Genomic DNA, 13863 nt, shown 5'->3' with positions numbered 1-13863 from the left:
GGCTGCTTTGGGGACTACAAAGGCAGAGTTGAGTAGTTGCTAAAAAAGCTATATGATCCACAAGCTTCAACCTGTCCAGTAGAATTATTAGTGACTTGTTAGTTACTATCAACTCAGCGCCACCTCGTGGTGACCTGATGCCTAACAAAATGAAATGGTGCCAGTCCTGCTCCATCTTCAAGATTTGAGTCCACTGTGTGTGAGTCCATTGTGTGTGAGTCCATTGTGTGTGAGTCCATTGTGTGACTGTAGTGTCAATCCTCATTTTCACTGACCCTCTAGCAGCCATGAGGGCCTTCCTAGCAGTTGTTCTTTCCTGATGACATGTCTATAGTAAGTCAGTCAAAGTCTCACCATCCTTGCTTATAAGTTGGGTAGTTTCTAAGATTGATGTTTGTTCTTCTGAATCCCATAGTATATTTAATACTCTTTGCCAACATCATAGTTGTTGTTGTTAGGTGAAGTGGGATAGGTTCTGACTCATAACTACCCTACGCACAGCAGAACGAAGCACTGCCCAGTCCTGAGCCAGCTTCACAATCATTATGTTTGAGCCCATTGCTGCTGCCACTGTGTCAACAACACCTCATTGATGTTGTTGTTGTGCCATCGAATTGGTTCTGACTCATAGCAACCCTACGCACAACAGAACGAAACACTGCCCAGTCCTGGGCCAACCTCACAATTGTTGCCACGCTTGAGCCCACTGATGCTGCCACTTTGCTAATTCATCTCGTTGGGGCCTTCCTCTTTTTCTCTGACCCTCCATCTAACCAAACATGATGTCCTTCTCCAGTGACTGGTTCCTCCTGACAATACGTCCGAAATATGAGAGACGAAGTCTGGTTATTCTGGCTTCTCAGGAGCGTCTGACTGTACTTCTTCCAACACAGCTTTGTTAGTTCTTCTGGCAGTCCGTGATCCTTTTAACATTCTTCTTCAACACCATAACTCAAATGCATCAAAAGGTCTTCTTTATTCATTGTTTTAACTTTCCCATGCATAGGAGGCTACTGAAAATAACATATTAATTCTTCTGTCTTCTTTTTCATTATCCAACTTTCACATGCATGACGTAATTGAAAAAAAACTACAGCTTGGGACAGACACACCTTAGTCATCAAATGGCATGTTTGCTTTTTAAAAGTTCAAGGTCTTTTGTAGCAGATTTGCCCATTGCAGTATATCACTTGACTTCTTGAGTCAGCTTCCATGGAGTTGCAAACATGAAAAACACTTTCTTGACACAGAGCAAGAAATGTAAACATTTGAAGGACCCATGCTGCTCTTCCCTTTTCTTAGTTACAACTGATATTAATTATCGTTGGAGATGAAAAAGACTTGGGGTTTCAGATCTCTTTATGACAAAGAATCAGAGTCTCCTGCTCAGATAAAGGACAGTTTGCAAAGTGAGATGGCTAAAAAGCCAGGGCCAGGCAGGGTTTTCCAAAGGCCCCTGTTTAACTTGGAATTATCAAGAAAGGCATAGAGTAGGATGCCTTACCCAATCTGGCTGATCAGGGAACCCTTCTGCTATGGGAGATCTTACAGGGGTATGGTTCCATGGAGCATACTTCAGGAAACGTTAAAATGACAGCTGTCAAATGTATCAGAAAGTAGGACAAAGGACCCTGGCTTACCCATGATTCTTCTGTCTTCTTATTTTGAAGGATGCTATCAGTGTGAACACTTCAAACAGGTGGGGTAGTATAGTGGTTGGGGGACTGCATACTGGAATCTCAAAGACCTATGTGCCAAATTGGGTCTTGTACTGATTCTCAGTGAACTCTCAGGCAAGACTCTTAGTTTTTCAACCTCAATTTCCACATCTGTAGAATGGGACGATGATAACAGTGGGTAAGAGCTGAATGATGAAGTGAAGTTCGGCATCAGTCTGAGGCTAGGGTTCTGGACTGGGCTCAGCTGTCTGCTTACCCCACTTCACACATCCCTCATCACTGGAACATCTGGAAATGGCCTGAAACTTGTATGACCCAAGGAGGGTCCCTGAGGGAATTGCTGAATGGTGGTGGTGGACAGGTTTGAGGGGCAGTCCCAAAGAGATGAGGACCTGCCAAAGGGATGCAGGCCCCCTTTCCTGAAGCCTTCTCTCTTAGGTCCCTGAGACGTGATGGCGTGGCTGTGGCTGTCCTTCGTCTTGCTTCCTGCCCTCATGGTGCCTGGTAGGTGTTTCCCCTTCCCCACCAGAGCAGCACTAGACTGGTAACCCATGGCAGGGATGATGTCATCACCCATCAACAAGCACCTAGCTTTCATGGCCCAATCTTGTGCGTGGCTGCCCTGGGAAGCTTTGGAAGGGATTCAGGTCTGGGTGGGTAGACTGTTGGCACTGGAGAGGACTCTGGAGAGGTAAGTGGGGTCAGATATTGCAGATGGTCCAGATATTACACTGTCCTGTCTTCCTATAGTGACAGCCAACCTGGCCCCAACTTTCCTGGCTAACATGTCAGTAGTGACTCTGGCTGAGGATATTCCAGTAGGTGAGTAATCATCCAGTGCCCTTTGCCCAAGCCTGCAAGCGGGTCTCAGGGACTTTCAGGGGCAGCTCCACCCACCTCTGGTCAGGAGGAAAAGCCAGTAAACCAATAAACCGGTTTCTATCAAGTCAGTACCAACTCATGGTGACCCCATGTGTGTCAGAGTAGGACTGTGCTCCATAGGCTTGTCAGTGGTGGAGAGTTTGGAAGCAGAGCACCAGACCTTTCTTCTACCGTACCTCTGGATAGACTTGAAACTCCAGCTGAGTGTATTAACCACTTTCACTACCCAGGGACTCCATCAGGGGGCACAGGGGGTCTGAAGTAAGCTTATTCGTTTTCAGAAGTTTGTTTTTTCCTCCTTAGCTCTTACACCCATTAAGTATGTTGTTGTTGTTGTTAAGTGATTCATAGTGACTCTGTATAGAGTTTCCAAGGAGTGGCTGGTGGATTTCAACTGTTTTCCTTGTGATTAGCAGTCCTGTGCTTATCGTACAGTGTCACACCAGGATTCTATACCCATTAGGTAATGTTGTTGTTAAGTGCCACTGAGTCAGCCCTGAGTCATATCAACCCTGCATAGGGTTTCTGAGGAGTGACTGGTGGGTTTGAACCACTGAACTTGTGCTATCAGTCCAGTGCATATCCTACAGTGCCACATCATAGGGGTTAGGATTTGCAACACATATTTTTGGGTGACACAATCCCTTCTTTGCCCCCTTCCTCCTTACAATTAACGTCTTTCCCACATAAAACCATCCCAAATGATTTATCAACAAGTACAAAGTTTCATCTGCTGAATCATCTAAATCAAGTATAGGTAAGATTTTGCTGGGCATATGCCACCTGGGATACAATTCCTCTCCATCAGTGAACCTCTGAAACCTAAAACACAAGTTCTCTGCTTCCAAAGTACAATGGTAGAGCAAACTCAGGGTAGACGTTTCCATTGCAAATGGGAGAAATTGAAGGGAAAAAAGGACTCACAGGGACTAAGCAAGTTTAAAACCCACCAGAGTAAATTATATTAACTCTTAAGGCTTGAAAATAATCCTGTGTTCTCTGGGCAATATCATCACTCTGTATTAGGCTGGCTTCTCTAGAGAAGGAGAATTAGTCAAAAATTACCTGCATTGTGGCTGTAGAATTTATTTTAATCAACCTTTAGAAAAAATAAATACCTCATTTTTGACATAATCTCCTTGCTCTTTAATATATTTTGTCCATATGCCAACAAGCTTTTGTATTCCCTTATGAAAAAACATTTAAGGCTGAGCGGTGAGTCACGAATATACCACTGTCCTCACTATCAGAGGTGAATCTTAGTCCTTGAAAGGCTGCTTTCACGGGACCAAACAGGTGAAAGTCCTGTGGAGCAAGGTGAGGACAATAGGGAGGATGCTTTAGCACCTCAAAGTGAAGTTTTTGCAGTGTCCACAGTGTGGACAGAGGTGTGTGGACGTGCACTGTCATGCAAGATCACAGTGCCCTTGGATAGCCATCTCTGTGTTTAATCTTAAATTTAGGTTTCAGCTCTTCAGTGAGCATCTCACTGTAATGAGCACTGTTGAATGTTGAACTTTTTTTCTGATAGTGTTCTAATACTGCCCTTGAGAATCCCAGAGAACTATAAGCATACATTTTTCAGATGACGGTTGACTTTTGAACTTTTTCATGGTTGGCGATTGAGGATGAATCCATTCCATATTCTACCTATTGCTCTTAGGCTCTTTTTAAAGAAATTTTTTTCTTCCTTCAAGTATCAGTCCAAATTATGTTTACAGATGTCCATATTCACACCTGCATAGCAGCAAACTTGAACGGAAAGCGCTGATAAGACAGTGCAGCCAACAGAACTTTTAATATAACTGAAGTGCATATAATTTTTGACTCACCCATATATATATATTATTGTTACTAAGTGCTGTCGAGTTGATGTTGACTCATAATGACCCTGTATAGGGATTCTGAGGAACAGCTGGTGAGCTTGAACCACTGACTCTTACAGTTCAGTTTTGATGAAAGTCATTTCATCAAAATAAGTCAATTGCACACAAAAAACTATATGTCAGCACTTTTATAAAATAACATGAATAGTTAAATTACCAGAAACTAATGTTAGTGGTTACCAAGGGTGGGGATTCAGGGAGAGAGAGAATAATCCCTAGGTAGTAGTCACTTTTTGTTTCTAGAAATGGAGGAAAACAACTAACCCAAATTCACTGCCATTGAGTCAATTTCTACTCATCGTAGACCTGGAAGGTAGGCAACTATTAGGGCCAAGAGGCTTCCACCCAGAATCTGAAAATCAAAGCCAATACACTTGATCCAATCTTAGAAGACAGACTTAAAGATGAACCATGTAAAATGAAACCAGAACTTAAAGATGTAGAGAGTATGATTGTTAAGGTTTTGTAACTTAAGTGGGCCAGAATTCTCAGTGGTTAAGCAGTGAAGACATAGTAATCACCCATGATGAGATCTAATACAATGTAATACATGAAATCTGCTATAAGCAGTCAATCAATTGAAAGGTAGTTTCTTCTGGGGTGTGCCTGCTTCTACTATATTTGAATATATTGATCACTTGGGGGGAAGTTTGCTTGCTTTTTGTTGGGTCTGGATCCTTATCTGGCTTGTCATCTGATTTCTGGTTCTTTGGATATGACCAAGGACCTGTTGCACTGCATGCTGATACTTGGGGTTGTCAGTAGCCTGCCTTCTTACTTGCCAAACTTAGATTCATTCACCTCTGCAACCTGCTCTCTGACCTGCCAATCTCGGGCTTATCAACTCCCATAGCTATGTGAGTCAGGAGAATCCTTCAGTCTGACATCTCATGCATGGACTTGGAATTTGCCCACTTTTACAACTGTGTGAGCCATTTCCTTGATATAAACATATATTTCGTTGTTGTTAAGTGCCACCAAGACAGTTCTGACCCATAGCAACCTTGTATAGGGTTTCCCAGGAGTAGCTGGTGAACTTGAACCACCCACATTGTTGTTCAGACCAACTTTGCAGTTCAGTGCATTAGCCCACAGCACCACACTGGACTCCAATTAGGGAGACTATTTTGATTCCAGAAAAAGTAGATGGTTCAAAGAACTAGGGACAGTGAGGTTTATAAAGAGAAGATCAGAAAGAAATATAGAAAATCAACCATTGACTGATCTTCACATGGTGGAACCCTGTCCTCCCATTTACTAAAATCAACTGATATCAGGTCACAAGGTAGTCTCTGACCCTCTGCTCAACCAGGTCTTTTGAAATTCAAATTTAATAAACCTGGCTTTGAACAAGAAAGAAAAAAATTTGCAACTTTGGGTGAACGAAAAGCTCAGGGTCAGGTATTTCTTTAAAGTGAGTTATTTGGTTTGGTGAATAAGGAGCCCCCAAAATCAAAGCAAGATCTTTAGTTATCAATTTTTCTCTTAGACATCACAAATTGTCCTTCCAACCTCTACTAAATAAGCAAACACCAGTCTCTCTGCAGATTGTCATGGCCCCTGGAGGAATCAATAATTTCCTAAAATAAAGCACAGAACTCATGGAAACTATTCCCTACACATACACTTACCCATTTATTAAAACCAGAAAGGATACAGGGGAAAAGACACATCAGACAAGATCTGGGAGAGGTCCTGGCACTGTAAGACTTCCCTTGTCCCCTGGGACATGCCACCTTCTTCATTCATGAATGCTTTCACCAATCTCAAAAGCCCTAGAGATGAGAGCTCCAAGGTTCAATGTCCCTTATTCAGTGGACCCTCAATGCACATACATGGCTTGAACATGGCATCATGCCCCTTTTCTTCCTGAAGTTAGTTACCAGGTGATGAATTGGAGGGTTCCTAATTAATGTGCACACATTTAAGCATTGCCTGGCTGTTTAAAAAAACAAAAACACCTAGATTACTGGGGAATTTCAAAGGCTAGTTTCCAAAACAAGAGAAACAAGGCTACACTGAGTTCCTTGTCCTACACAGACTCCTTCCTCCAGAAAAGACATTAGACTTGTATTTTCTGACTGCATTGGACTAAAGATAAATATAATGCAGGCTATTATTGTTGTTGTTAAATGCCATCAAGTCGATTCCGACCCATAGCGACCCTGTATAGGGTTTCCGAGGAGCAGCTGGTGAGCTTGAACTGCCAACCTTGCAGTTCAAAAAACTTTATAGTCCAGCACATTAACCCACAGCACCAGACCAGGACTCCATAATGCAGGTTGGATTATAATAATTTTTTCTTCTAATTTATTTCATTTTATTGTGGTAAAAATATCAAAGAAGAAAATCTCATACTCTGTTAGGAGTGAAAGAAAAGAGGTTTTATTGAGGAGTAATATGAGAGGATGCTTCAGAAAGTTTGTGGAAATTTTCCGTTATCTTTTGATTCCTCCATTCCTGCTCTGGCATGAGTCCTTTCATATTTGAAATCTTCTGGCTGTATATTTCCCCCCTTTTGATCAAGCCTTTGCTGAAGGGTTCATATTACTCACAATGAAGTAGTCTCTTCTTCTGCAAGCACTTTGTCTTCTTGAGGAACCTTGTTTGTTTGTTTGTTAAGTGCCGTCGAGTCGGTTCCGACCCATAGCGACCCTGTACAGGGTTTCCGAGGGTGTAAATCCTTACGGGAGTAGAAAGCCTCATCTTTCTCCCGCGGAGCGGCTGGTATTTTCGAACCGCTGACCTTAAGGTTCGCAGCCCGATTCGTAACCACTAAGCTACCAGAGGAACCTTAGCTTTTTTTTTTTTAATTTTCCTTTGTCAAATGAATAGGCTTCGTCTTTAGGTTTTTGTTTTCTTAAAGCAGTGGTGATAAAGGAATCCTTGTCTGGCACCCCGCTGTAAAGGGAATGCTTTCAGTTTCTCTCCATTGAGAGTAATGTTGGCTTTTAGTTTTTGGTTGTCGTTGTTGCTGTTGTGAAATGCCATAGAGTCAGTTCTGATGCATAGCAACCCTGTATAGGGCTTCTAAGGAGTGCCTGGTGGATTTGAACTGCCAACCTCATGGTTAGCAGTACAGTGCTTAGCCTATATGATCACACTAGGACTCTGTTAGTTTTATATATATTCCTTAATTATGTTAAGGAATTTCCCTTCTATTTTTATTTTGTTGAATGTTTTTATCAGGAATCATTGTTGAATTTTGTCAAATGCATTTTCTGCATCTGTTGGTATGATCATGTAGTTATTTTCCTTTGTTTTGTTTATGTGGTGGATTATGTTGATTATTTTTTAAATATTGAACCATCCTTGCATATCTGGTATGAATCCTACTTAATCATGATATATTCCTTTTTGATATATTGTTGGATTCTGTCAGCTAGGATTTTGTTGAGAATTTTTGCATTTATGTTCATGAGGGATTTTGGTCTATACTTTTCTTTATTAGTCATATCTTTGCCTGGTTTTGGTATCAGGATTGTGCTCACTTTATAAAATTAATTTGGATGTTTCCGTTCTTTTCTGCATTCTGGAATAGTGTTAGTAGAATTCATGTCAGCTCTTCTCTGAATGTTTGGTAGAATTCACCAGTGAAGCCAATTGGGCCCAGACTTTTTTTTTCTTTTTCGGTTGGGAATTTCTTAATGACCTGACCAATTTCTTCTTTTGAATAGGTTTTATAGTTTGAATAGGTTTCTTTTTTTTTTTATGGTTGAATAGGTTTCTTGACAGAAAGTCCATATTTGAGGAACATTTCACAGTCAAGACAAATATTAGAGAGTAGAATAAAACATGCCCATACAGACAAAGAAAAATGATTTAAAAACACGATCCTTGTGGAAAGCTTGTGAAACAAACATGATTTTATGTGAAGGATTAAATGGTTTTGAAGTACAACATTTCATGCCTAAAATGTGTTGAACTAAATAAAGCCTACCAGCATTTTATAATTATATTAACAGAAATTATTAGATAAATGGGCTCGATGGCACCTAAAAACAATAATGTTCATCTTTTGTCTATTTTTTAACTTGTAGATTCATTTTTCCAATGGTCAGGTTTTTCTCATTAATGACAAATGTCCCCTTTTGTGCCATTACCAGGTCAACATTTACTATTTATTTACTTTTTTGACAAGGAGATTCTAACTGTGGTAACTGAAGAGCCATTAATTAATTGATTAGATTTAGGAAACCTTCTGGTTTCAAGAGTCTGTGAAAGTTTGTAAGGTAAGTTGGTTACTTCGATAACAGGCTCTGTCTTCCAGTCTAATCATGGTCGCCTTACTAAGCTGAGAGCACTGGTTTAAAACCAAGTATGGAAACAGAATAGAAAGCTCTAGAAACACCAGGTATGGTTAAAGTAAGTCCAGAATGTTTGGAAACATTTGGAGCAGCCAAGCCTGATAATCATAAACACGTTCATCTTTATTTTGTTTACAAGAGTGAATTTTAATCCAATCAGTTGGCAGCGAAAAGGCCTTTGGGATAGCCTCTAGTAATTTTTTACCTGAGAGTTTTCCAACAGCTTGGTGGCCATTTTGCCAATATTTAAGGCTAAGCTGTCCTTAGAATCTTTCCAGTCTGCTACTCTAGCCATAATTGGGCGTCCCATGGGAAGAAGCCAATACAGTGGAGGAATGCAGGCAAAATGAGTGGAAAATTGTATTTGACATTGATCCAGCATCAACTTTAGAGTCCTTTGAAATATAAAGGTCAGCTATTTTGATAGGCAGGAGGGCGGAGGTGGAGATGGAAGTGATTTTACCCTCTAGGTGAGCGGTACCCCTTGGTTTGGTTATACACTGTCTTCCTAGGAGCAAATAGTTACATCCTGACCTTTTGCTTCCTGGGAATGCTTGTTAATCCCACCATTCCTAGTATATGATGAATGCTCCATGTTTGTAAATTTCTGTCTGCAAAAAATATCATACAGTTCCATTACATTGATTTCTGTGTGCAATCATTCTCATTTCCAAATCACTTCACCACCATTAGCATAAACTCAATCGCCCCTAAGCAAGAACTCCCTTCCTTCTGATTTTAAAAGAAATTAAACATGTTTGTGGTCTCATAAAATACCATGGGTCCTAAACACCTGTGTCCCGTACCCTGCTGGGTGACATTGTGGGAGTTTGGGGAAATCCATTTTGATTAAGCAGAAGAGGATAGAATGGGGAAACTGAGGACAGAGGGAGCTCCCCCTACAGGCCAGGCAGAGCTGGAAGCAGCAAAGGAACCAGGACGGGATGAATTTGAAGAATCTCAGGTTGGACAGCCATTCCCTCTGAGATTTATAACCTCCCAACCCAGTATCCCTAGCCTTGTTCTGCGGACATAGTTTTGTTGCAGGGCTCTTGGGTGGCCAGCAATAGAACTCCTCTAGGTAACATGATCAGAAAGAGGATGTGCTAGATGACCCTGGACACCTCTAGGGGTAAAGGGAAGGTGTTGAATGGCCAGGTCCAGGATCTTTTGAAGCCCCCTACCCTAGCATGGGTCCTGATGTGGTGCCTTTGGATAAGCACTCAACCTCAAGGTAAGTTTAAACTTCAGGGTCGGTGGTTCTAACTCACCAGCTGCTCCTTGGAACCCTGTATAGGGTCGCTATGAGTCTGAACCGACTAGATAGCACTTAATAACAACACCCTACTATGGGAGTCCTGGTGTGGCACCGTGGAATAAAGCATTGGACCACAAGGTCAGGTTGAACCACAAGATTGGCAGTTCAAACTCCCCAGCTGCTTCTTGGAAACCCTATACAGGGGTGCTATGAGTCGGAACTGACTTGATGGCACTTAACAATAACCTTAGTATGGGGAGTCCTAGTGTGGTGCTGTAGGATGAGCACTGAGCTGTTAACTATAAGGTTGGTGGTTCAAACTCACCAGCTGCTTCTCAGAAACCCTATACAAGGTTACTACGAATTACAACTGACCCCACGGCACTTAACAACAACCCTAGTATGGAGGAGCTGTGGTAGCGCAGTGGTTAAGTGCTTGGCTGCCAATGAAAGGTTGGGGATTTGAATGCACCAGCTGTTCCATAGGAGAAGATTTGACAGTCTGCCCGTCTGCTCCCATAATGATTAGAGCTGTGGAGACCTCCCACTCTGTAAGTAGAATGTCTCTCTATGTGTGTATGGTCACTAGGAGTAGGAATCAATGGAACAGTGATGATTTTTTTTTTATTTAGTTTACCCTAGTATGCACTTGGTTGCTAACTGAAGGTTGTGGTTTTGAATTCACCCTGAGGTACCTGGGAATAAAGGTCTGCCTGTCTACTGCTGAAAAAATCATTCATCCAAAGCCCTATAGCATAGTTCTATTCTAACATATGTTGTTGTTGTGAAGTGCCATCGAGTCAATTCCGATTCATAACAACCCTGTATAGGGTTTCCAAGGAGCAGCTGGTGGGTTTGAACTGCCAGCCCTGTGGTTTGCAGTTCAGTGCTGATCCTACAGCGCCACACCAGAAGCCCATTCTCACACATAAGAGGTCACTATGAGTGGGACTGGAGCCCTCGTGTGGTGTGTAGGATAAGCACTGGGCAGCAAAGTCAGTTTGAACTGCAAGGTTGGTGATTCCCACTCACACCTGCCCCTCAGAAACCCTATACAGGGTTGCTATGAGTAGGAACTGACTCAGTAGAACTTAACAACAACAACATGAGTGGGAGTAGACTCCATGGTGATGGATTTTGGGATTTTTTTTACTTCCCCCAATCCTAGTGTGCACCAATGCTGCCCCTGGCATATGTTAACTCCAATCACTTAAGGTCTTCTCTCAACTAGGTGCAATATTCCAACTTAGGAAGGCAGATCCGTGGGCTGTGCTGGGTCCATGTAACTGACTCTCTTTTGACTTGGGGAGGGAGAGACACCAGGTTAACAGCTTCCCATGTATACAGTGAGGCTAGGGTAATCTCTCCTTGCAAAGAAACCAAAGGCCTCTGAGTGATGCTGAGTAACAACATGCAAATCTGGTGTCCACCACCACAGTGGTCAAAGCCCAGGGTACTGGGCAGACAGAGTCTGTATGTGGCTCAGCCAGGCCCAGCATGGAAGGACGTGACCGTGGACCTTGGGCATCCTATATCTCATCTTCAGGAACTGAGGTCTTCTGGCTGGTGGCAGAAGACCCAGATGGTGACCCTCTAACCTATGGGATTAGTGGTTCCAAAGCCTACTTCTTCACTGTTAACATGACCACTGGGGAAGTGAGACTGGCCAGCCCTCTGGACTATGAGGTAAGGGACAGTAAGTAGCCTTGCAATGGGGATGTGAAGACGCAGGGGGATGCACTGCCTGTGGTGGATGCCATACAGGTGGTGGGGGCCCTGCTGGTGTTCCCATCCTACTCAAGTTCCGTCTCTCTGTCCTGCTGCAGACAAATTTCCAATTTTCCATCACCATCTTTGTGGATGACAAGCACAACACACCGGTAAGTGGAAATGTGGAGGAGGAAGGGTTGTCCCGGGAAGGGAGAGCAGGCGGTTGGTGGTCCCTCCTGACTGTAAACCCCCTTGCACATGCAGAGACAATTCCAGGTAACAAAAACAAACAGAATTTTTATTTTTTATCAAAATTATACTTGTCAATTTTATCACCTTTTGTGTTGTTTAAAAAAGGTATTTACAATGAAAAAGTCATTGGTCTTGCAAAATTCTATCATGTGATCTCCAGCATCATTTCTATCACCAAGGCCATATTTTCCAACTAATGATCCTTCCTTTTTGTTCCCAACCTTTGTATTCCAATCACCAGTAATTTTCAATAATCTTGATTGAATGTTTGATCAATTTCAGACTGAGGAAGTTGGTAGAATTCTTCAGTTACATCATCACTGGTTTTAGTGGTTGATGCATAAATAAATAATAGTTGTATTAACTGATCTTCCTTGTATGCATATGGATACTATCCTATCACAGACAGCATTGCACTTCAAGACAGATCTTGATATGTTCTTTTTTATGATGAATGTGATGCCATTCCTCTTTAATTTGTCATTCCCAGTATAGTAAAACATGTGACTGTCAGATTCAAAATGGCCAATAACAGTCCATTTCAGCTCATTAATGCCTAGGTTATCAATGCTTATGCATTCCATTTCATTTTTGACAGCTTCCAATTTTCATACATTCCATGTTCAGATTATTAATGGATGTTTACAGCTACTTCTCTTCATTTTGAGTTGTGCCCCCTCAGCAAATGAAGGTCCTGAAAGCTCTACTCCATGCCTGTCATTGTGGTCAACTCTACTGTGAGGAGGTAGCTCTTCCCCAGTCATATTTTGAGTGCCTTCCAACCTGAGAAGCTGATCTTTTGGCATTATATCTGACATTATTCTGTTGCACTTCATCATGTTTCAATATTCAATATTTTGGTGCTAACAATGTTCCACTGGTATTCATAAGGTTTTTAGTGGTTAAATATTCGGAAGTAGTCTGTCTCTCCTTCTAGCTAGTCTGTTTTAGTCTGAAAGCTCATCTGACACCTGTCCATCATAGGTGGCCCTGCTGGTATTTAAAATACCAGTGGCATAGCTTCCAGAATCACAGCAACACACAAGCCACTTCAGTGCAACAGACTGACAGATGGGCGGTGGATTGCAAATAATGCAAATAATTGCAAAGTCATATATGAAGAAGAACGTGGCATCAGATTCGGAGGGAGATTCATTAACAATCTGTGATATGTAGATGATACAATCTTTCTTGCTGAAAGTGAAAATACTTACTGATGAAGATCCAGGACCACAGCCTTTGGTGTGGGTTGCATCTCAATGTAAAGAAAACAAAAATTCTCAGCACTGGACCAATAAATAACATGAATACAAATGGAGAAAAGATTGAAGTTGTCAAAGACTTCATTTCGCTCGAATCAACTATCAACACTCATGGAAGCAGCAGTCAAGAAATCAAATTATAGCCATGGTATTTTCAATAACCTCATATGCACAAGAAAACTGTAGATGAATGGATTCATTTGAGCTATCGTATGAGAATTTAGAAAGCACTATGGAGTGCCAAAAGAACAAATAAGTCTGTGTTGGGAGTACAGTCAGAATGCTCCTTAGAAGCCAGGATGGTCAGACTTCGTATCTCATTCTTCAGACATAATATCAGGAGGGTCCAGTCCCTGGAGGAGAACATCATATTTAGTAAAGTGGTGGGTCAGCAAAAAACAGGAAGACCCTCAATGAGATGGAGTGGCACAATGACAGCTGCAGTAGGTTCAAGCATAGCAACAATTGTGAAGTTGGCACAGGACCAGACAGTATTTAGTTTTGTTGTGCATTAAGTCTTTTACTAGTTGGTACTGACTCAATGGTACCTAACAACAACAACTTTTTGTTGTATGCTTTTACCAACATTTTAATTTAACAAAATATCAGTATGCTCCATCCTAATTC

The 13863-nt window shown here is 41.8% G+C and overlaps 1 protein-coding gene across 1 annotated transcript in view; it reads left to right on the top strand.

Moving 5' to 3' along the window:
- Positions 1–2131: 2131 nt before the first annotated feature.
- CDHR2 (cadherin-related family member 2) overlaps positions 2132–13863 on the top strand; it is a 71788-nt gene continuing 60056 nt past the window's right edge. Inside the window, exons 1-4 of the mRNA XM_006873495.1 lie at positions 2132–2183; positions 2430–2501; positions 11559–11698; positions 11839–11892. Coding sequence (XP_006873557.1) covers positions 2132–2183; positions 2430–2501; positions 11559–11698; positions 11839–11892 — 318 coding nt within the window. The remainder of the gene's footprint in view (positions 2184–2429; positions 2502–11558; positions 11699–11838; positions 11893–13863) is intronic.

Source organism: Chrysochloris asiatica, unplaced genomic scaffold (assembly GCF_000296735.1).
Source record: "Chrysochloris asiatica unplaced genomic scaffold, ChrAsi1.0 scaffold00242, whole genome shotgun sequence".
In the NCBI taxonomy this organism is placed as follows: Eukaryota; Metazoa; Chordata; class Mammalia; order Afrosoricida; family Chrysochloridae; genus Chrysochloris; species Chrysochloris asiatica.
This window is presented reverse-complemented; position numbering and strand designations above follow the sequence as displayed.